Below are 23,652 nucleotides of genomic sequence, written 5' to 3'. Positions count from 1 at the left end.
GATCAGGCGGCTATGTCAAGCGCAAACTCTTTTTATCCACATTATAAAAAGATGGAGTTTCTCAAAGGTGCTGTTGTATTTTTATAAACGACCGATTGGCGCAATGCTATCTTTGCTGAGTCCAAGGCCACATGGCCTTCGATGCCCACAACTGGAAGATGTTTGTGTGTAGAACATGAATGTTTTTCCGTGGTTGGGTGTTTTTTTTTTATTTATTTATTTATTTATTTATTTATTGGGTCTACCAGCGATTTTACATAGATAAAAATAATATTACTTATCATATAAATATTACTCAGAGTATGCAAAACCATATAAAGGTAAACACTACATGCTAAATTCGCTTATGTACTAACAATTTTCAAAGAGAATTAATAAAAACTAATAAAAAGAACAACAACAAAAGCCGAAACAGTTACAAACGGAAAAAACTAAATTATTATTATAAAAGAAGTTATGATTAAAATTAAAATTAAAATTAGAACTATGTTTAACTATTCTACATACTAAAGAGACTAATTATACAAAATAAACAATGATTAAGATACTCGGGATGACAGATTGGTTAATTTACTGATTTTACGAAAAGTGCTATGCGAGTTAAAGTTAATGTCAATTGACTGACTGAATTTATTGTATAATTTACATAACCGAGGGATAGTGGAGTTTGCGCCGAAGACTGTTCTGGTGCGTGGCGGCACGATCGGCGTAATAGCAGCACGCGGATATCTATACGGTACTCTGAAATTAATTTTACTCAGCAAAATGGGGCAATCTAAATTATTTCTTAGCAACCTATATAAAAACATTAAATCCAGCAAATCTCTTCTTTGGTCAAGATTCAGAATTTTAAAGTATGTCAGTCTTTTTGTATAGGATACCACCTTTTTGTGAATCTTTGCCGAGTATGACAAATGCCACATGAATCTCTTCTGAACACGCTCCAGTCTTAAGTAGTGGGTCGAATAATGAGGACGCCACACAACGCTTCAGTACTCTAAATGACTGCGCACAAGGCTATTGTAAAGACTAATTTTTGTTTTAGCTTCTTTGAAAATTCGACCTTGTCGCATAATAAATCCTAATAGTTTAGAAGCTTTTTTTATTACATTTTCTATATGGTTAAGATATGTCAATTTTCTATCTAGCATAACACCCAAATCTCTTATAAGCTCAACCTCCTTGAGACTACAGCCATATAAATTATACTTTGTTGGGATAATATTATTTTTCCGAGTAAATTTAATATGTAAGCATTTACTGCAATTGAGTTGCATGCTATTCGATTCACACCAATTCGTTAGTCTATTTAGATCATTCTGTAATACAATTGAATCACCCAGCGAACGAATTGTTCTCGTTACTTTTAAATCATCAGCATATAAATAAGGTGTGGAATGTTCAAAACATGAAACGATGTCGTTCACGAATATATTGAATAATATAGGGCCAAGATGCGAACCTTGAGGTATACCTGAGGTTATTAGTTTAGTTGAAGATCTAAAACCATTAACCACTACATAAAAAGAACGGTCATGCAAGTATGATGAAAGCCAATTCAGCACCGGTCCTGAAAACCCGTAATATGATAATTTTTTGATAAGTATCCTATGCGAAACTTTATCGAATGCCTTTTTAAAATCAGTATATATGGTATCTACCTGCTTCTGTGAGTCTATGGCCTCTGATAATGCTGAAGTGAAGCTTACCAAATTAGTGGTGGTAGACCTACCTGGCAAAAATCCGTGTTGATGTTCAGAAACGAAACGTTTAAAATGGAATTGTATTACCGGACAATCCAAAGATTCGAATACCTTTGCAAAAACCGAAAGAATCGATATGGGCCTATAGTTTCGTATGTCTTTCTCGTCTTCACTCTTAAATATTGGAACAACTTCTGCTAGTTTCCATAAAGAGGGAAAAGTGCCCGAGCGCAGCGATGCTCTATAGATAAGGCATAAAGGCAAAGACAGATGAGTTGCGCTGTTTTTTATAAATGATGGTGGTATATCGTCTGGCCCAGCCCCTTTTGCTATATCAAGGCCCTTCAACTTTTTTAGGATATCATTCTGATTTAGTTCTGTAACTGACAGATTTTCACTACTGCCTAAAAAGGGAACTTTACGCAAATAAGATAAATAATCTAAAGTATAGGAACTAGATGCATCCTCATACACAGAAGCGAAATAACTGGAGAACATATTGCAAATTTCCAATCCACTAATAGAGGTTTTAATTCCATTACTCATAGCAGCTGGATAAGAATTAGAATTATTACGTTTACTCTTTAGGAATGTCCAAAATGCTTTCGGGTTTTTTTGAATTTATTTTTCAAGTTTTTGATTATAATTGTTGTAAGCATCGTGAGTAATTTTATTACAACGATCACTAAGTATTCTTAGCTCTATCTCATCCATTGGATCATTATACTTTTTAAATCGTTTTAGCATTTTGTGTTTCTCTTTTATCCTTTTTGAGATATCGTGATTTATCCAAGAAGGGAACCTATTACTCTTAATTTTTTTCAAGGGAACATATTTTGTGATAGCATTTTGTATAATCTCATAAAATAGTTTAACCATATCATTTACATCTGTTAAGTCCAATAACTGGTTAGAGCAATGGTTTACCACCTAAACTTTCAGCAACTTTTCTATCAAATGCTTTAATGGATTGCGACCTGTTATCTCCATACAACTGCTGGCAAATTATGTTTTGTGCGAAGTCGATCACTTGACAATTTGATAAAAAAAAGTCTTTCTAGCCTGCTTCAATCGTAGACTGTATCGTCGCTTGTATTGGGGTAAACTGTAATTTAAAAAAAATATCAAACACCTGACTCAATATAGGTGTAGATTTCATTTGATTTAAAAGAATACAACCAACACATCCATTTCCCTCGTTATCGATGGGATCCTCTCATCAGATACTGACTCGAACAGTGAGCCCTTTAATTATATGTAATTTTTATTTCAATCGGTCTACAATTGACGAAGAGCTCGGTAAATAAACACAACAAAACAGTTATTTAATCATGATCGACGTTAGAGCTAAAATACTAACTAAAAAATAATACCACTTGGTTGTAATTTGAGGCATTTAATATAAATAAGCAAGAAATTACACTTTATTATAGGATAACTAAATAAAGCTGATATTATTTACACTCTTATTAAGTTAAAAATTAAAATATATAACATAGAATAAAAAACCGCAATACAATTATACTGAAAATGGAATGGGGATCTTATTTTTACGTATAAATAAAATACTGCAAGTACCTACCAGTATAGTTGGTTAGTAAAAATAGCATTTTAGTCAGTATTTATTAGTAACTTCTAGCCAGCACTATCATATCCATAGATGCATAATATGTGGCATAGTGCTTTTGTAGGGACTTCAAAACTTCACACTTCTGTGCCATCCACATATTTCGCATACCGTTGCTTAGCTGGGAATACCATGCAAGTATGGAGGGTAGAGGTAAGGAGAGTCATCTTATATGGGAGAAAAGTTGAAAAAGTGTCCAGTTGTATGCGCTAAATAACAGTTCAAAAATCCTCCACAATGGCGCTGCTACATTCATACCATACCCTGTGCATCCAGCACAGGGTATGGTATGAATGTAGCAATCGTAGATGAATTGAAGTATGCCGAGTTAAAAAATTTAATGTCATTATCGACTAAAGTAGTTAATGTAAGACTAGAATTTCAACAACTTACGTTGTACAAAATATTGTGGTAAATATAACCTTACTTCCTTGTTTATTTTTCAAGCCTACTCTAACAATATTTATATTTGGCGCTTCTTTTAAGAGTTACCTTGATGCAAATGTGGCGCCATCCTAATTTAATACATTTTGACGACACTTTTTCATATACACAGATGATCCTCCTTACCTCTACCCTCCATACATGCAAGTCAAATATTGCATGATACAACAGTCTTTAATGTTAATAAAAAAAAAATGTGTTTTGACGGAAACGGAAAATGGCGCGACGGTATTTATCACGCGCAAAGGTAAACCGCCAAACAGCCAGCATCGTTCGCTACATACAGACTATTTTAAAAACATAATAAAGGGAATATATAAGTATTTGAAAAATAAATCATTATTTATTGTGAATTAAATTAAACGTTAATCTATCATAATCGATCAGGTAACAATATTTGTTCGTTTACAATTTTTGCCCATCATTTTTGCCGCATCAAAACCTATTTGTTGTTAAAAATTAATCTGTATTACCCAGATGGATTATGAGCCTTATATAGATGAAATAAGCATGAGCAAGTGTGATTACAATATTGTTTTTCTATTTATTATTTTGTGTATGGAAAATACTTCTCCACTTACTCTCGTCGTCCAATTGTTCCGCAAACTTTTGGTTTCTTTGACTGATAAGTCGGGGTAAAGTTCGAGTCTAATACTTTTATAGTAATTTAAATGGCGTATGAATATGCAAAAGTACAAATTCAAATTCAAATTCAAATGTTAGTTTGTAATTATTATTATGTGTTTGCTTACAACACGCCTAGAATAAATATATATATACAACATATATATTTAAAACATGTACACGAATAGATAAGTAGTAAACATGAAATTAAATAGGTGACAAAGAGTCTTATCGCTAAGGAGCGATATAACCGAGTACAAAATAAATCTGCGTTAAGTGGCCTGTGATTTCGAAATAACGGCCTTTTATTAGTTCTAGATTATTATTACAATTGCTTAATCCAAAGTCCAAACACATATCTTTTAATATTTTAGACTGAGACTGAGAGAAACCTTAACTGTTTCTGTATTAGGTTAAAAATAATCTTTAAGTGCTTATTTAGTCGTTGCCTAACATTTTATTTGGTCTCTCAAACTCAATCTATCTTAATTAATAAAACTATTGGTAAACTAAACAATAAAATACTCGTGTAACTCTTGTATATCGTCATATAGAAATTCATAAATGTTTACAGAGCTGTTTGATGACCTAATTATGGAAAAGGATGACCAGGCCTGTAGAACAATCATAAAAATCCCCATTTTTTTTCCAAAAAAAACTGCACATAAATATTTACTCCAGTTTTTCTAACTTTGTGTAAGTACACAATCTCTTTATTAATTTTTATTGTAAGATATGTTTTGAAAGGAGAGAAAAAAATACGCCGGTTGTGACAAACAGTAATTGTCTTTGCGAATGACGAGTGTTTGTTATTATGTGTATCTTTATTAGCCGCGTTGAGCTTTTTTCGGTGAGGGCAAAACTTATGGGTCCGCGTCACCGATAACCTAGACATGCTCGTGACGCTGTATATTTACAAATTGTATATGCAAATATCGCCTTTCGATTCTTAATAATGTTTATTTTGTCCTGTATTTAGTTCTATATAAAAAAATGGGATGTGTAAAAACAGTAACAAACGCGGGCGATAAACGCAATAGTGTTCTAATAATTTACATCATACTTTACATAGTGAAAAGATTGTTTACATAGTAGGATAATTAAGAAAAAATGTACTCCATACAACTTAAGGTGCATAAAGCCTTTTTGGGTAATGTTGTTATTTACAAATAATTAACGATTACGGCGAATAAAGTTGGTATGAATGCTATGGCCGATTTTGCTGCATTGTTACATCTGTCCCCATCGCAAACGTAGCAACGGCCAAGCGTTCCATTATAGTTACCCCCGATCAAGTTTCTACACCTGGTTGAGTCTTCGATACCTTCGCCAAGTGAACAGCCTCGATTGACTCTCGTTACGCCATTGGCTGAAAAAGAAAGTTATTAAAAGCATTACTTTATGCCTTAGCAGTGTCTTTTTCAGAGTTCCTAACTGCTAACTAAAACTATTTAAGAAACTGACTGACTTTCAATGTTGTGTATATTTTTCTATTAGTCTAGGCCTTTCATTTGATGCACATACTTAGGGAGTTGTGAAAAAAATGTATAATGTGTGTGTTTGCCATTATGTGCTATATGGATTTGAAATACTCAATCCTTTTACTTGATACCCGCGATAAAATATTTCCTGCAAGTTCGTCCGTATAAGTTTTGGGGCTGGCATGACCTCTAGAATAAAGTCCCCATAAAAAAAAGATAAAAAAAAAAGTATTAGTAGTCCTTATACACACTTAAATTAACTTCTATCCGCTATTCAACCACTCCACGCGTCTTTATCGTAATCAGAGGTACCCTCTCCCGTGCTTTGGGGAGCATGTTAAACTTTTGGACCTGGTAACACAGCTAATATGAGATAAAAATTGTCGATGCAAACCTGCTTTGGAGCAGCGTGACGCACTATAACCATCCTTACGAAAGAGACCAGCGAATCTTAAAACATAATTATTACCTTCGTATGAGGTGACCACACACCGTGCCTGGGTCGTGTTGGCCCTGAACTGCCTTGCATTTCTCCGTCCTCTTACCTATATATGGAAATAACAGTATTAAAAAAACTGGCTTTTTACAAATCCTGTAGGCATCGTTTCTCTTCCTGCAAATAGCCTATATTACTTTCCGTATTTTTAATTGAAAGTCGATTTGGTTGGTTAGTTGCCGCGGAAAGAAAGGACAAACAAACAAACAAACACAATTAATATAATATTAGTATGGATAAGTATGTCTGCTTTTTTGTTATCTGTTTGAGTTAACTATTGCACTAAAATTTGGCAAAAAATTACAGAGACGAAAAAAGAATGCATTTATCGCATCGAAAAGCACCCGAAAAATAGTTTTTTTATTCCACTACAAGTAGGTACGCGCACAGTCAGCACTGACTGCAGTCTAAGATCGTAACTGGCTAACTTGTTAGATGTATAGCAATTAAATTAAATCCATACCCCTCATCGGTTTCTACGTGACTAAAACCGACCAAACCACCAGAACAGACCAAAAAAAAGTTTAGGACTAATAAATTACTAAATTGCACCTGCCGGGATCGAACCCGGGACCTACACTTGTTAGACAACAGCGCTTACCCTTGTGCCACTAAAGTCGTCTTAGTTCATTAATTTAAAAAAAAAAAAAACTTGTTAGACAACAGCGCTTACCGTTGTGCCACTAAAGTCGTCTTAGTTCATTAATTAAAAAAAAAAAAAACTTGTTAGACAACAGCGCTTACCGTTGTGCCACTAAAGTCGTCTTAGTTCATTAATTTAAAAAAAAAAACGTTGCTTATACATACGTGCTTCTCTTTATTAAAAGACGAAGAAGTTAAATGGGGGTTGAAACTGATGGAAGGCTATGAGAGTCTCATGATTTTCAGTTTAGGACATACATATTTAGAATGTGGGTTCATTTTAGTTTAATTTTGAAATTTACCTCCTCTTACATGGATTGCAAACCAATAAGGCCACGAATACAAATATATATGTAATTATTTTATAAATAAAAGTACTCGTAATTAGTGACTCAGCAGCCGATGGAGATAACTAAGATTAGAATATAGAATATCTCTCTATCTGAACTACTCAGACCTCTCTCTCGAAAGAGATTTTTAGAAGCACCGGAGATACCAACAGTGATAAATATTAAATAATAAAGTTCAAATAGAAATAAAATTTAAATTTACCAAATTTACGACTGGGGCGGCTGCAGTTTCATCGGCTACAGTTTCTTCTCCTGTGTTACTTGTATTCGTTTCACCACCTTCGGGTTCTTCTCCTGTGTCACTAGTCGTCGATCCACCACCTTGAGTTACTTCTCCTGTGTTACTTGTATTCGTTTCACCACCTTCGGTTTCCTCTCCTGCGGCACTAGTCGTCGTTCCATCACCTTCAGTTTCTTCTCCAGTGCCACTAGTCGTCGTTTCCCCACCTTCAGTTTCTTCTCCTGTGCTATTTGTAGTCGTTTCACCACCTTCGGATTCTTCTCCTGTGCCACTAGTCGTCGTTCCACCACCTTCGGTTACTTCTTCTGTGCTATTTGTATTCGTTCCATCACCTTCGGGTTCCTCTCCTGCGCCACTAGTCGTCGTTTCATCACCTTCAGTTTCTTCTCCAGTGCCACTAGTCGTCGTTTCCCCACCTTCAGTTACTTCTTCTATGCTATTTGTCGTCGTTTCGCCAGGTTCGGTAACTTCTCCTGTGCTACTTGTAGTTGTTTCACCAGGTTCGGTAACTTCTCCTGTGCTACTTGTAGTTGTTTCACCAGGTTCGGTAACTTCTCCTGTGCTACTTGTAGTCGTTTCACCAGGTTCGGTAACTTCTTCTGTGCTATTAGTAGTGGATTCAGTACTGTTTCCTCCAGCATCAGGGGCTTGGCATGTTGTTGCAGTATTTTCATAACCATTTTCACAGTTGTCACATACGTAACATTGCAAGCTTTGGGCTATATAACAAAAACAAAAAATTACAATACAAATTTGTTCTTTCATGATCTGTTACTAGTGGTCTTCAAGTAGGGACTTAATAATAAAGTTCTTGATTAAGCACCAGAAACATAATAAACGACTTTAAAACTAACTTAAGGTGTAATGGCAGACTTATCATTAATCTCTTCCAGGCAACCGCTGAGTGTAAGAATAACGAAAGATTGCATAAAATAGTGGTATATTAAAAAATAAAAAACAGGAGATAAACAATAACGGAATTTCAACCATCATCATCAACCAATCAATGCCCCCCGTTGGGCAAAGGTGTCCTACCTTTGCCCAACGGAGGGGCATTGATAAGGGCATAGGAAAGAGGGTTTTGGTACGCCTTCAGTTTACGGATGTAGTTCGTACACTTAAAACAAAAGTAGCCTACTTATCGCTATCATCTCACTACTACCTTAGTACATATTATATTAAAAGTGCCTATATGAATATAGAAATGCCTATTTGACTTTAACCTTGAACGATTATTATGGCATGTTATTTTATTTCATGACTATGATTATTCATTGTAATTTCTTATTTTGTCTTTTTAATTTTGAATTGATATTGAATATTGTTAATTATTTCTTTAACTTCTCTCTAATTTTGTCATTTTAAATGTATCAATATGGTCTTTGCCTGAAACAAAGAGATTATTATTATAATTATTATTATTAATGACCGAGACCGACAGCTTAGCTTACTTACTGAGGTACGCGGTGGATATGGTTTCTGCGTATTTATTTACAGTAAAATCCAATATCTTACAACTTTCGTTTTCATAAACTTGGAATCCTTAATACATGTTAATCAATAGAGAAACAAGTGGTCTATTCAACTGTAATTAATAAAAAAAAAAAATATATAACGTTACACAAAATTCAGTCTAAAGCCCCTCTCAAAATATGCCAGCCATTATTTGTTAAGTATTAACATTCGAAACTCTTTGTAGACGATCTCCGTGTTACTGGACACCGAATGTTATGTGTAGTAGGAAAATGTTGTAGAACTCATCAAAAAACAGTTATCATTACCATAATCAGCCTCGGGCACTGGTTCTCCTCTCAGACTGAGAAGTGCTTAGGCCATACAGTCTACCACGCTGTGCTGGCCAAGTGCGGATGTGGTTAACTTCACACGACTTAGAAAACATTATTGAGAACTATTACGCATACAGGTTTCTTCACGGTGTTTTCGATCACATCAGAATGTGATATTTAATTGCTTAAAACATGTAATTAGAGAATTAAGAGGTGGGTGCCAGGCTTTGAACTTGGCCCCAGTAAATACATATAGTTCTACCATCGCACTGCAAGACACTGGGCGGGTTTTCACCCCTATGTTGTTAATATCCCAAAAACCCAAAAACCAAGGGATTTGCATCTTCTTTTCTTATAAGCATGGCTCGGTTTTGGAGAACCCTTCTGAGTTCTGTGTTTCCTAATTCTTACAACCTGGGTATTTTTAAAACAAGAGTTAATAGGCATCTTCTAGGCAAGCGCGTCCCATCTTAGGCCACATCTACACTTTCCATCAGGTAAGATTGTGGTCAAGCGCTAGTCTATTACAGTTAAAAAAAAAACAGTAATACCTTGTATAGGTTGTCTAACCTTGTATTTCACCACCACACATTGCAGCATATCAAAAAGTAATTATATTTTCCGCCATGAGAGATACCGCGCGCTGAAACATTTTAATCAATATTTCCAACAAGCAAAGCTTATGAGCAGATAAAAAGAGATCGATAATGTTCTAGAAATTACATCGCAATATAAACGTAAACACGTACTTTAGATTAACTTTGCTCATCCACCAGCGTTGTCCAGCAGTGCAGTTTTTTTCTTCTATTTAAATAAAAACGAAGGGTCACTGACTGATTCACTGGCTGGTTTATAACGAAATCCCAGGAACTATAAAACCTTTTTCTTCTTAGTCGTTTCAGTCTTGACAGACTGGTCGTGGTCGTCATCTGGGTTTTGTGGTTCGCTTGGCAATACTTCGCCACTCTTCTCTATAAAGCCTCCAAATTTGAAATTTAAAAGGTAGGTACCTTCTAGAATGTAGGTATCAACTAAGAAACGGTTTTAAGAAATAATCCCCCTAAGGGGCTGAAATAGGGGTTGGAGGTTTGTTTGTAAGCCTTATGTTTTTGAAGTTAGATACGTGAATCGGCTTTAAATAATTTTTAAAAAATGTAAACTATTTTGGGAAATCTTCCTATAAGGTTGGTAAAATAGGGGATAAAAGTTTCTAGTGTTTTTTTGTTACTAAGTCTACAAACAGGAATGGATCAGTCCGAAAAGTTAGAGTTGCGTGATCGAGCTCTTTTACCCCGAAAAGGAAGTCGAAGCTCTAACCACTAGGCTTTCAACGCTTGTATTAAGGTATTGGAGGGTAAAGTGGCTTCCGATACGAGGCCGCAGGCAACAAAGAATCCTGTGTATCTCGATCGCGGTTCTGAATGACCACCCCTGTACCTAGAGCAGATTTTAGTCAAAGGCATCCCAGTTTGTCATCCCAGGCTCGGCCTGCACTCTTTTAATAGTCTTCTACTGTACATGCCTACAAGAATGGTTTTATGTCGGATTCAGATATAGAACGAGTTGCCGGAGCCAATCAATAGAGCGTCGTTTAAAAGACAGGTCAAGGATCATTCCCAGCTATGTAAAAACTTTTCTCCATATTACTCTCAGTTACCAGTTTTATGGTAAGTATATAATTTATTATATTTATATGTATTAGGAACCGAGTTACCTGCGTTTTTAAGTAATTAAAACAATATCTATATATGCCATGTAATACTTTTGTTTTTTTATTGCCACACACACTCGTTTTTCTCGCACGTCCGAAGGTTGGCTGGTAGAAAATACTTTAGCATTAAATCCGCCTTTTGCAAATCGTTTTTTTTGTTGTGCAATAAAGAGTATAAATAAGGTTTTTACCTTTTATTAAATCAAAAGTTTAAGGCATATATTTTTTTCCCGCAATTATTATCAAATTATTATTTAATTAGTACGCAGGGATACAGTAAGTACCTGTAAGGGAATGGTTCCATACTTAGAAAAGGTAGAAAATATGTAACATGAAATGTGTATAAAAGGCTTTGACTAACAGGCAACCTATTTGTACCTTTGAGGGAACAATGTTGTACTGTGAAGGGATTATTATTTTATTCTACCCCCCTATGGGTGTTAAAAATGGGTAGTAAGCTTGTATGAAAAGCTGAAGTATTTTTTTGTATTTATTAAAACTTGGAATTTGAGCTTACGGTTAAAATTTAGGAATCACCTGTTTATCAGTTTTTAAAAAAACTTGTTCCAAACGTGTGAAATAGGGAATAAAAATTAGTATTTAAGATTAAGCTGGCCTTCATCTTCCAAGATATTTCCAAGTTTTATATATATATCCAAGAAAATTGGTATTTTGTCTTTCAGTATAAAAAAAAAACAGTTTTCATTATAAACTCCATCTCCAATGGGGATCAAAGTTTATAATTTGGTATTTTGACTAATAGGACAAATAGACGAATGTATGTATATATTTTAGCTTTGCCAGTAACGGTATATAACGGCCATAGTCAAAGCGGAAAAATATCTCTCACGGGATATCAGAAATTCTACGCAGTCAAAGTGGCATCCACTAGTACAATGTATTTAAAGTATCCACTTGTGATTAAGCGATAAGTTAACAATTGTAATCTACGTTGGCGAAACAATAAGCAGATTCCTAACATACTCTTCGAACATGTTATCAAGAGTAGGTTTACGTGAGTTATATATAGTAGGACAAATAGGTTCAATCCTACCGACAAGTGATTTAGCGTTCCGGTACGGTACCTCCATAGCTTTAAACAGGTTAGCCCGATTACAACATTACATAGTATCATGCTGTGTAATGTGGACCATACTGGACCGATAATAACCATTTTTTTCCAAGTCTGGAATAGCTCATGGGTTTTTTTTATAACGGAAAAGCAAACCGCTTCTACAGGATAGTATCACTATTTTTTTTTATTGACGTGGTTTTTTGGATAGGCATAGTTGAAATATTATAAAGCTTGTAAATTTTGTTTGGGTTGAACGCGCTAATCTCAGAAAATGCTTTTTTTTTTTTTTGTTTGGTAGTAACAATTATGGCTATTATATACTATATAACATCACGCTACGACCAATGGCTACTATCATTAATGAGAAGTGTTGCAAAAACTGCAAAAATATCCTTTTTGAGAGATTCTGATGTGTGTGAACGTGAACGGTAAACGTTCTCCAAACGACGGAAGTATGTAATAAGTATGTCGGAATTGTAAATTTTGTTTGGGTTGAACGCGCTAATCTCAGAAAATGCTTTTTTTTTTTTTTTGTTTGGTAGTAACAATTATGGCTATTATATACTATATAACATCACGCTACGACCAATGGCTACTATCATTAATGAGAAGTGTTGCAAAAACTGCAAAAATATCCTTTTTGAGAGATTCTGATGTGTGTGAACGTGAACGGTAAACGTTCTCCAAACGACGGAAGTATGTAATAAGTATGTCGGAATTGTTGTTTCTTAAAAGTGCTATAAATTAGTCCGCGAAAACATACGACTATTTATTGAAGTCGACTCATTCGCGGACGAAATCGCGCGGGTCCGCTAGTAAGTAATATAAGTGAAATATATCTAATATATTAAATATATATAAATATAATATATGTGAATATATCTAGCTGCATCACACATCCAGGCCACTTCGTCAATGGTAGGTGCGGCTGCTTCCAGTGCCGAGCAGGCCAAGAGGCGTAAATATGAAAACCTGGATAGCAGCTTCATTTTTGTGCCTTTTGGAGTAGAGACTTTGGGACCGTGGGGTCCGGAGGCAAAAGCCCTTTTCAAAGAATTATCGAAAAGGGTTATCGAGTCTAGATCCTAGAGCGGGCAGTTACCTTGGCCAACGAATTAGTTTGGCCATCCAAAGGGGCAATGCTGCCAGCATCTTAGGAACTGTGCCTCGATGCGGTGGTTTCGAGGACGTTTTAGATTTTATTTAGTTTTTAAATAATTTATTTTAGGTTATAGTCATAACCCTCATATCCCTCTCAACTCCATCACTCCACCGACCCCTAGGTCGGCCTCGGCCTCTACGCCCCTCCAATTATTATTTGAAAAAATATTTTATCATCAGGGGTATTCTTACATACTTTTTAATTCCAATCGGACATTTAATGAAGAAGTTATCGCTAGTAAGTAATAGAAGTAGTAGTAAAAAATATTAGGACTATACCTTAACTAAACAGTTCTTTTTAGAAATACACTTATTAAAATCGTCATTGTCATTAAAACATCGCTTCGTGTGGCCGTATGTTTACGCTTGGGAATTAAGGTATGCGAGCCTCATTACTGCCCTTGTGGCATTCGTGTGGATCAATTGGGTCACCATGGGCTCAGTTGTAATCGAAGTGCTGGGCGTTTGTATCGTCACGGCGCTATCAATGATATAGTCCGTCGCGCTCTGGCCTCTGCGTCTATTCCTGCACAATTGGAACCTCCCGGTTTGTTCCATGATCCTGATTGATGGCAAGAGACCAGACGGTACTATAGTACCGTGGTCGATGGGGCGTGCGCTGGTGTGGGATGCGACCTGCGTTGATACGTTGGCAGCTTCTCACTTGCCGAGTACGTCCCAAAAAGCGGCAGCAGCTGCCGAATCTGCTCAAATGCTTAAGCGCCGTAAATACTCGGCGGCGTAAATTGCGGCGCTTGCGTTTGAGACTCTAGGGCCATGGTCTTCGGACACGAAAAATTTTATTAACATAGTGTCACAAAAATTGGTCCTTACGTCTGGTGACCCAAGAGCTGGCGCTTATTTAGCCCAACGGCTAAGTCTATTCAAAGGGGCAATAGCGCCAGCATTTTGGGTACCATGCCCATAAGTGAACAGTTAGACGGCTTATATTTATTATAAATATTAATTTTAATTTGTAATTATTATTTCCATCTATATGTATTATTACTTAAATAAATAAATAAACATGAAAGCTTATTAAAAAGGTTAGTTTTAAAACTCGATTATTTTTACAAGAAAACACAACTTAAAATATGCTTTAAAACATAAATAAACGAACACGAATTTAGACGGCTCGCTATCTCTAAAAACCCAGAAAAATTAACCAAACTAGTTGTTTAAGATGTCTTAATTTGTGATGTAAAAATGTCGTACAATATGATGACTGTTGTATGGGAGGCCCCCTTACATATATATGTTATTCTAGTTTTTAGTATTTTTGTTATAGGGGTAACAGAAATACATTATGTCTAAGAATCACGGTTCATGAAATACAGACACATGGACAGACAGACACACGGACGGACAGCGGAGTCTTAGTAATCCCGTTTTACCCTATGAGGTGTAGCGGAGAACGGGTAGCAGCGGCATCTACTACTTATGCTACCGTTTACTGCCATAACTCGTCTACTAAACATGGTTATTTAGGAAAAACCCTCCCGTTGGGAGAGTAGCCTATCCTTCAGGCCAGCAGTGGCCTGAGGCTATTTAATTAATTGAAATTTAATTTTGTATGAATAAGGACTGGTTGGCAATCAGTCTGAAAGTTACGAAATACCCCAGGTCTCTACTGATAAGCGTCATCGATAAACAAAAGAGGCTTTCACTAGCAAATAACAATTAGAAGAGGGTGATTCATAACCATAAATATCTCAACTGTTACTCATAATAAACGATACTGCATTCATTTGGACATAGTCAGAAAAATCAAAAGCCCTTTGAGCTAGTATACTGTAGTGAAAGTGTAGTGCGAGCGCAATTTAATGATTACAAGAACAAAGCGTCTTCCATATTATGTACACTTTACAATGGACCTAATTCTTAGACGTAAAGTAATGCATAACTTTAGGTTAAAAGAAAAATTAATAATTAGTCTCGAATCATGGAGTACATAATTTTTATGTAACATCAATAGTTTTCTCGGCGCATGCCAATTAATTAATTTTATAGGCAACATTTGTCAACTTTAGATTACATTATTGCAATTTTCTTTAGGATCTCCAATTTTTTTGAAAATAAATTATAGCTTTTGATATTTCGTGATAGTTGACCTTTTTTTTTTTGCAAAGAAATGGTTAAAATCGGTCAAAAACTTTCAGAGCCTATTGGGTACAAACAAACCTACAAAAAATCTTTCATATTTATCATATTAAGTATACATGGTACGGACACGTCCCTGTTGCAACATTTAACATGTTCCTTTCATTGTGGAAAATACTTGCTATACGTACATATATGATGTTACAAATGTATATTATGTTATTGGTAACATTGATATGAAGTAAACATTGTATAAATTGCCAATTAATTAACATTGGTTGGTCTTGGTACAACATTAACATTTTTAGATATTGATAATGTTACAATAAAACTCATAACTAAACTAATTACCGTAACGGTCATGCCCGCGAGGAGTACTACCAAGAATGCTCGCTGCATTTCAGCGCTAAACAGATTTGATTTGAACGCTGATTTTTTGCGTTAAAACTAATCGAGCCCTTCTGTCACCAGACAATCAACCGCGGTGTAATGACTCGCAAGAATTTTTTGCACTTAGACTCCATTGCCCCAGGGTCTCCCATCATCCTGGCTTATTTCGGATGGCTCAATGAGAGCAGGAAAAATTTTGATCGTGTCATTTAGAGAACCATGGAATTGGAAATAGCCTACCGGCGCTCCTTTAGCAAGATAATCCGTGTATTCCAAACTTATCTACCTCCCTTCCACACGAACGTCTTATATTCAAATGATGAATTTATAAAATATTTAAACTAGAAGACTAGGCTAGATGTACCATCTAGAAGTTACTAAAATAATATAGGTTATAAATGTTATAACATAATAAAATCTTCACGCCTTAAACAGTTGATAAATACTCATCTTTAATGGTTAAAGTCGCACTTAATAATAAGTATATGCACAAAAAAGTGTTCGTCCGGTCAAATCTTTGGAACAGCTTAACCGTTTATTCGAGACTTTCACAGCTAGGTTTTTGTCCAAAAGTAGTGTTGCCCAAATGCAAGAACAAGACGAGACTTAGCCAGTCTTGGTCTTGGTCTTGCGCCAATACACCTGGTCTTGGTCTTGGTCTTGGTCTTGCGCTCCCAGTCTTGGTCTTGGTCTTGGTCTTGCAGCAAGAGTCTTGCAAGTCTTGCAATTACCTATTAGTCTATTACTATTTATTAAAGTTTACTTTAAATCTTAGAAAAACGTATTAGAATTGGAACATTGTGAGCTTGAATTAACATAGCCATAGTAAAGATCAAGCAGATTAATAAATAACTGAAGATTTGATAAGAAATTCGAAAAATCAACTGACCTATATGTCGTTTTCCATGGAAGTAACTGTTTCTTAATAAACATTTATGATTTATAAGCTTACATTTGCTAAAACATGTAAAAAAACAAATTAATTACAATAACTTGACTGTATTTTAAAGAACAATACTTATCTGTCTAGAAAGAGATTGAACCCTCAACTTATAAGAAATTTTATAAAAGAGTTTTACGATTTATCATTTATTTGAATAAAAAATAAAATACAACACAAATCAACTGCTTTATCATTAGGTTATGATACTTTATATCAATTCTTTTGACCAAGAATTAATACAAAGTAACCATCTGGCTGACTCATCACTTAACCTATTTCTATGTTTTCTAATTACTATTGATGCTTTAGAAAATAACCTCTCAGCAGGTACTGAAGTTGCAGGTATTGAGAGAAAATCACGGGCCATTTTCGATAAAATCGGATACTCTGTCTCATGCGTCCTCCACCAATCTAAAATCACCAATCTGAAACTTATTTATTCTTTGGAACACCTGTAGGTACTCTTAAAATTCGAAATTATTTTGCATGAATAGTGTCAAATGTTATGATTTCGGCGCGGCGGCAACGATTGTTTTAGATTTCAAAAGAAGCCGCCGGCGCGTGTATCATAACCATGTACTTCCGAAAAGCGGAAAATTTCTTTAAGAACTAAGTACAAAACCTTTGATGCCGCATTATCAAAGTGCCGATGGTTAAAACATAACTATGCATGCACTCAGTTTGATTTTAATAGATATTTTTTTATTCGCTATGTTTATGGTATTAGTCGTAATGCGCATAGGTCCAGTTTTTCATATTCTTTGATATAGTTTTTTGCGTCTCATAGAATTCCTAAGCGTACCTACCTACCTATACACCGAACTGTTACACCTAACTACTCCGTGAAATAGCGCTAAGTCCTAGCTGCAAGACGCAAGAGTCTTGCAGGCTATGTCTTGTTCTTGCTCAAGTCTTGCACGGTCAGTCTTGGTCTTGGTCTTGCTAAAAATACGCGGTCTTGTTCTTGGTATTGGTCTTGCAAAAACGCAAGAACAAGACCAAGACTGCAAGACCAAGACTGAATTTGGGCAACACTATCCAAAAGTCTCACACCTAAGGAGAATATTTCCTTAAAACTCCTGTTTTTAAAGTTATTTCGAATTCAGAATTCCTTTTGGGGTGCAGGCGGCGAAAGGGTTTTACTGTTTCACTAAAGCCCTCATTCCTCAAGATGTAAAATGCGATTTCTATAAATAACTTGCAGATACTTTGTAATTCCATTTTTTTCCCTGGGTCTGACCACACCTTTAAAGAAGTACATTTATTTCATTTTATTTTTTATTTTGTGAAAGCGCTATATATTTTTATAATTATTTTATATTATATTCAAAGCAAAGCTGGGGAAAATAACAACTGTAACCAATTTTATCCTTACTAATATTACAAATGCGAAAGTGTTTTTTTACCGTTAATAGCTTGACCTAATGGAAAGTGTAGATATGGCATAAGATGGGACGCGCTTGCCTAGAAGATGCCTTTTCACTCATGTTTTAAAGATACCCAGGTTGTAAGAATTAGGAAACACTTACTGAGCCGGTTCCCACGGGATTTGTTAAAAAAATCGCACCAAGGAAAGACGTTAGTTATATAGACTTTTATACTCAAAAGAAACAGATTCACTTAATGAGAATGACGCGTTCATTAGAGGAACCGTTTGTTTTCCTGAGAAAAAAAGTAGCCCATGCTACTCTCCATCTTTTCAAGTAATTCAATTCTTAAAGACATGTGAATTCTACCAATCCACACTTGTTCAGCGTGGTGAACTATGGCTGTAACCCTTCTCGCTTTTAGAGGAAATCCGTGCCTTGTGGTTCGGTAATAGGTTGATAATGATAAATTGAGTATTAAGACCGAAACAGATTACAAGTTGGCGGGGTTCTCAGTATATATTTAGACCCGACTTGAACCGAAGAGAGTTAATTGAGGTGTGCAGCTTATTAAGACTTATCATCAGTCCCAGTTCAAGGGAATATGGGTTAAGTATTAGTATTATTTTTAATAATATTTGCCTGGCCGTTACCCGCTAGAACCGCTGCCAGAGCCAGGAATAGCGGGGCTGCCAATTTTACATTTTGTGATGCGAAAATTTTATAGGAGAATTTAAAATTTAAAAAGATTGAGAAGATAAGATAAAGATTTTGATATTTTTTTTAATTTTGAGTTGTGTCATCATTCGGAAACAAGCGATATATAAGTCCCTCTTATATCTCTAGATTAATATATAAGTGTTCTTTTGTTTACATACTTTTCCGATTATTGTTTGTTACTATTTTTGTTGATCCCAAATTAAAATATTTTGGCTTACATTTTAAGATGCGTCATTATTCACAAATAAGCGATATGTAGTACAACGACGTATAATACAACATGTAAATGAAAACCGAAATAATACTTTAGAGGCTTTCTATAGAGGTATTTACTCCTCTGAGACTTATCTGTAAAACCGAAACGATAATGAACCGAAACGTTTTTCAGCAAACGTAAAAAGAAAACAGATACATTCCTAACATCACATGCAAAGTAAAATCAAGTGACTCCTGTCACTTTATTAGGAACGCGTTGCATATCGTAGGTACTATGCACGTGTCGGTCTTTTATCTTGAATAGGGTTGTCATAGGTAAACACTTAAAATGTTTTGAATTAGTTTGTAGGGAAAAATAAATATGCTTCTTTTGATTTAATATTTTTACAGGGTATATTTCCTATGAAATATACTTATGCACCCTTCAACAGTTTTTCGTAATTCTGTTACACGTTGCATAAGTCTCTTTCACTGCAAGGGTTCACTGGAAGAGATCTTTTATAGATACTGTGTTAACTTGTTAACATTTTTATCTTGTTTATTGTTTCTTACTATTTTTGTTGGATCCAAATAAAAATATTTTCTTACCTTGAATTACCGCGGCCAGGATAAGAAGCAGGGGTAGAGCAAAGTGTCTCAGTGTAGCCATATTTGCGTGTAGCCTGCATTCATGAACACTATCCGGGAGTGAAACTAGTAATGAGGGCGTACTCTGATAACAAATAATACTGTTATATAAATTTATTTAATTATACAGCGTGTTCCACGTTAAACTTATTTAATACAGATGATAACCTCTCGAACTGTCCACGGTACAACTGGTAGCTGGTTTCAAATTTTCTTCATGGTTCGTGGTTTGACCTCAAAGCTTGATTGAATTATTCACAAAAACTTATCATTGCTCTAAGTGTCCATTTGTTCATATCATATCGGTTTAGGTAAACGTAAATCTCTCAATTTGATTACTCGATATAACCTTGACTCCAGCGTCGACTTTGATAACATGAAATTTCATTAGGGACTAATTTGAGCAAGAATCGTTTGCTTTTGTGTTAATCATCAACAATATTTAGCTATAAAATTAGAGCAATTAAGAAGGAATTACATAAACGATATAAAAAACTTAGGCATGAACCCAAGCTTTTTTATCGTTTATGTAATCTTTAATATTATAATTGGATTTTTCTATAGGCTTATTGAACTTATTGAAAGATTTCATTTGGTAATTTGTTTTAATATACATATTTTACCCTTGAATGAATTACCAAAACCAAAATAGTTCTGCTGAATAAAATCTCTCTTATTATTCTCTTTCTTAGGATTAGAACCCAGACCCTCCACGTTTAAGTTTTTAATTTCTATTCCGCAACAAGCTCGGAATCCCACCTGAAAGTAACTATGATACTGGCTAAAATGTATTCATTTATTTATTATTAATATAGTTTAGTTACATTATATACTAGCTGACCGGCGCAACTTCGCCTGCATCAAATCGGTTATTATCGGTTTTAACATCTTAAATAAACCAAGAACCTAATTGCAGCACCACCTACCGGGTCCAGTTTTTGTCCAAACTATATAATACGCGGCCGGGCGGCCCTCGGCATTTTTCTTGCTTTTAATATTTCTAAACAACCGTCGTAACTTCTAAACAATAGGTCGAATTTGAACGATTTAAAGAGGAATTTGCAGGTAATTCATCAATTTTAATTATGAAACTATTTATTTGGATAAGGATTATATCATGATAGGAATTCACTTTTCAAATCCTCAACTATGCCTATCCAAAAAATAAACGTCAATCTTAAACTCCGTTGCGTGGATTTTGAAATATAAATGCGGAAAAAATTGCTATGCCATCCTTTAGGAGCTGTTTGATTTTCCGGGATAAAAAGAAGCCTATGAGCTATTCCAGACTATATTGTATGTCTCTGCCAAATTTCCGCCAAATCGGTTCATTCGTTGTGGCGTTAACGCGTAACAAACATCCATCCACCCATCCATACTCGTACATCCATTCTCACAAACTTTTGCATTTATGAATGATGACGACTCACTATTATCTCTGAAGAGTTATGTCCTTTATCTCCGACAATATTTATCAGATCTTTATTATAATTACACAATTCATGCTTTATAGTATACACTTTCAAATAAAAAAGAATTATTAAAAGTTCAAATTTAACAGAGATATTAAGTAAAATTGATAAAAAAAATCATTTCATTTCCCGCGAGTAGCTTATTGTTTAATGGGATAAAAAGTAGAAGTAATTTTATTTAAATCCGTTCAGTAGTTTTCACATGATGCCCGGACATACAGACAAAAATTAAATAAAAATATGTTTTGGACTCAGTATCGATTATAAAGCATCCCCCGGTCAAGATTTTCAAAATATATTAAATGTACAGAAATCTTCCAGTTACAGTTTTATTATAAGTATAGATTATTATAGTTTAGTTTTACAAATAACTTTTTAGTTTTTTTACTTTCTAGAGGCGCTTTATGTTTGCGTCAGCATCCTATAAGTACCACAACAGAATAAATATAGGTATATAACTGCTATGTTTTCATGGTAAATGTTACAACACATTATAGAAATTCCACTTAACTTTTTTGTCTTTTGCAATCAGACTCTAGTGTACTCATTAACACTTTTACGCATAAGAGCAGAAATAAAAAACAGTCCGCGTACACCTAACCTAGCTTATAAACTCTTTAAGAGCATGAAATATACAAATATTATTTTATAATCCAAAGGTAAGAAAAAAAGACTAAAGGGAACTGGAACGTCAGCGTAAAATGGTAACGTCATATTAAACTGATAAAATCAGAGTAAATTGGCCATTTCTGAGTGAAATGGCAACGTCAGAGTAAAATCATATCACTCCAGAGTATAATAGTAACGTTAAAGTATAACGTCAAACTATAACATCAGAGTTATATGGAAATTTAAGAGTTATGAAGCTGAGAGAATCGTGTGTGCGTGTGTGTGTCCAATAAGTCTAAGATGATGGCCGCCTCCAAATGAGGGATTCCATTTTTATGTCACAACTCTCAAAATAGGGAATGAGGACTGAGGAATGTTTGTGGGGGGCTTATTAATTTTTTTCTTTTTGCAGTAGCCAACCCCTGCCTGTTGGCACGGCGTAGCAGTCACTTTCAAAGCGCCAATTGAAACTATATTATAACCGAACGAACTAAGCTCATTCAAGAATATTGTTAATAATCCCCTTATTCTCTCAGCTCGAATTCTACAAAAATAAATATAAACATAGGACCAACAAGGATTATTTTAAACAATTGTAAAATATGTTACATATTTCTGCTGCAAAGCAGCATCGCCGCTGTATTTACTGGCATATGACTTAACACTGGCCTAACAGTTACGACTCAGATTGATGGACAGGGTGGCAATTTACAGAAAGTGTCCCTCGCATACCCTGCGAAGGCTTGCGCTTTTTATAGGCGATTGCTCTTTACTTACCAGGTGGGAGGTAATCGGCTTGGTCCGTCAATTATTATACAAATAAACCAAACTTAAGAAAAAAAAACACTCTGTATTGTATTGGGAATATGTAGGTACTTTCCCACTTGATCACTATCCAATGTAAAAGCACACCTCTCGAAAGATAACATTATAGTAGAATTTGTATTGCATACTTATAGTTAGTTACGTGGGTAGTTTAGTATCTAATACTTATTAACTATTTTTAGAAACAAATGTGTAATTAATAAATAAGTACTTGCTCCTCAGTCGATACCATCTGTAACCTATCAAATTCTGTCATCAATGACACAGGGAAATACCCATTCGTCGTATATTGGAACATCTATCGATTATAATTGACATCTAAAACGCACAGTTTCCCTCAATCCCCTGAGAGATTTTTAAACTACTTGGCAGATATTACAGTGCACAAGTAGGTTCGAGTATGTGTGTAAACACACTGTGAACTCTCTTCCCTGACTCTTATAGTCCGATGGGACGGCAGTTCCGACAAGATTGCGAAGAGATCAGTCCTCGTGGGAGGGCGTGCGCTCTAATAATAATAATTATAATAAAGTTATCTTATAGTAACAATTATCTAACTTACTATATTATGAATTAAAATTGCCCAAACCTATAAATAATAAAAGTACCCTCTTGAGTACTTGGTGTGTGAGTGTGTACCAACCCAGAGCTCCATAAAGAGATTTTCCCATGTTTTGCTTATTTTTTCCCATATTTCCAAAATATGGTTTGAACTTCCGCGCATTCTGCTCATCATTGATGCAGATCTTTTTCTCATGATTGCGTAGAAGTCATCAACGTGACTAACAGCTGAGTATGCGCCATCCCATTTAACTCTATTTGTTTGTGAGCTATACCAAAACTCTAAGGCATTTTTAATAAGCTCTGATTGTAAATGAAGCTCATTTAACATTTCCCAAAGCTTTTTGTGGAATACAAGGTCAAAAGCCTTGGAAAGGTCAAGAAAAGCTGAATACACAGGAGTTTTACCGTCCTTGTAGTACTTTACGGTATGCTTGAGCGCCAGAATAGCACTTTCCGCGGATGAAATTCTTCTAAAAC

The 23,652-nt window shown here is 35.1% G+C and overlaps 1 protein-coding gene across 1 annotated transcript; it reads right to left on the bottom strand.

Annotated features, from left to right (window-relative positions):
- Positions 1 to 4,095: 4,095 nt before the first annotated feature.
- On the bottom strand, positions 4,096 to 19,789 carry LOC120631180 (uncharacterized protein DDB_G0290685-like). The gene is made up of 4 exons (XM_039900648.1): positions 19,667 to 19,789; positions 7,570 to 8,327; positions 6,349 to 6,424; positions 4,096 to 5,767 (listed from the first exon to the last, which is right to left on the bottom strand). Exons 1-4 carry the CDS (start codon positions 19,725 to 19,727, stop codon positions 5,562 to 5,564), a joined length of 1,101 nt encoding a protein of 366 aa, XP_039756582.1. The 5' UTR covers positions 19,728 to 19,789; the 3' UTR covers positions 4,096 to 5,561.
- Between the last annotated feature and the right edge of the window lie 3,863 nt (positions 19,790 to 23,652).

Source organism: Pararge aegeria, chromosome 17, assembly GCF_905163445.1.
Source record: "Pararge aegeria chromosome 17, ilParAegt1.1, whole genome shotgun sequence".
NCBI classification, from domain to species: Eukaryota; Metazoa; Arthropoda; class Insecta; order Lepidoptera; family Nymphalidae; genus Pararge; species Pararge aegeria.
This window is presented reverse-complemented; position numbering and strand designations above follow the sequence as displayed.

Excerpts from the sequence above, each read along its gene's own strand:
- LOC120631180 (XM_039900648.1), bottom strand. The coding sequence starts at position 19,727 with ATGGCTACACTGAGACACTTTGCTCTACCCCTGCTTCTTATCCTGGCC. Across the intron at positions 8,328-19,666 it reads CCTGGCCGCGGTAATTCAAG|CCCAAAGCTTGCAATGTTAC; the intron begins GTAAGAAAATAT and ends TTTGTTATATAG. Across the intron at positions 6,425-7,569 it reads CCGCCCCAGTCGTAAATTTG|GTAAGAGGACGGAGAAATGC; the intron begins GTAAATTTAAAT and ends TTCCATATATAG.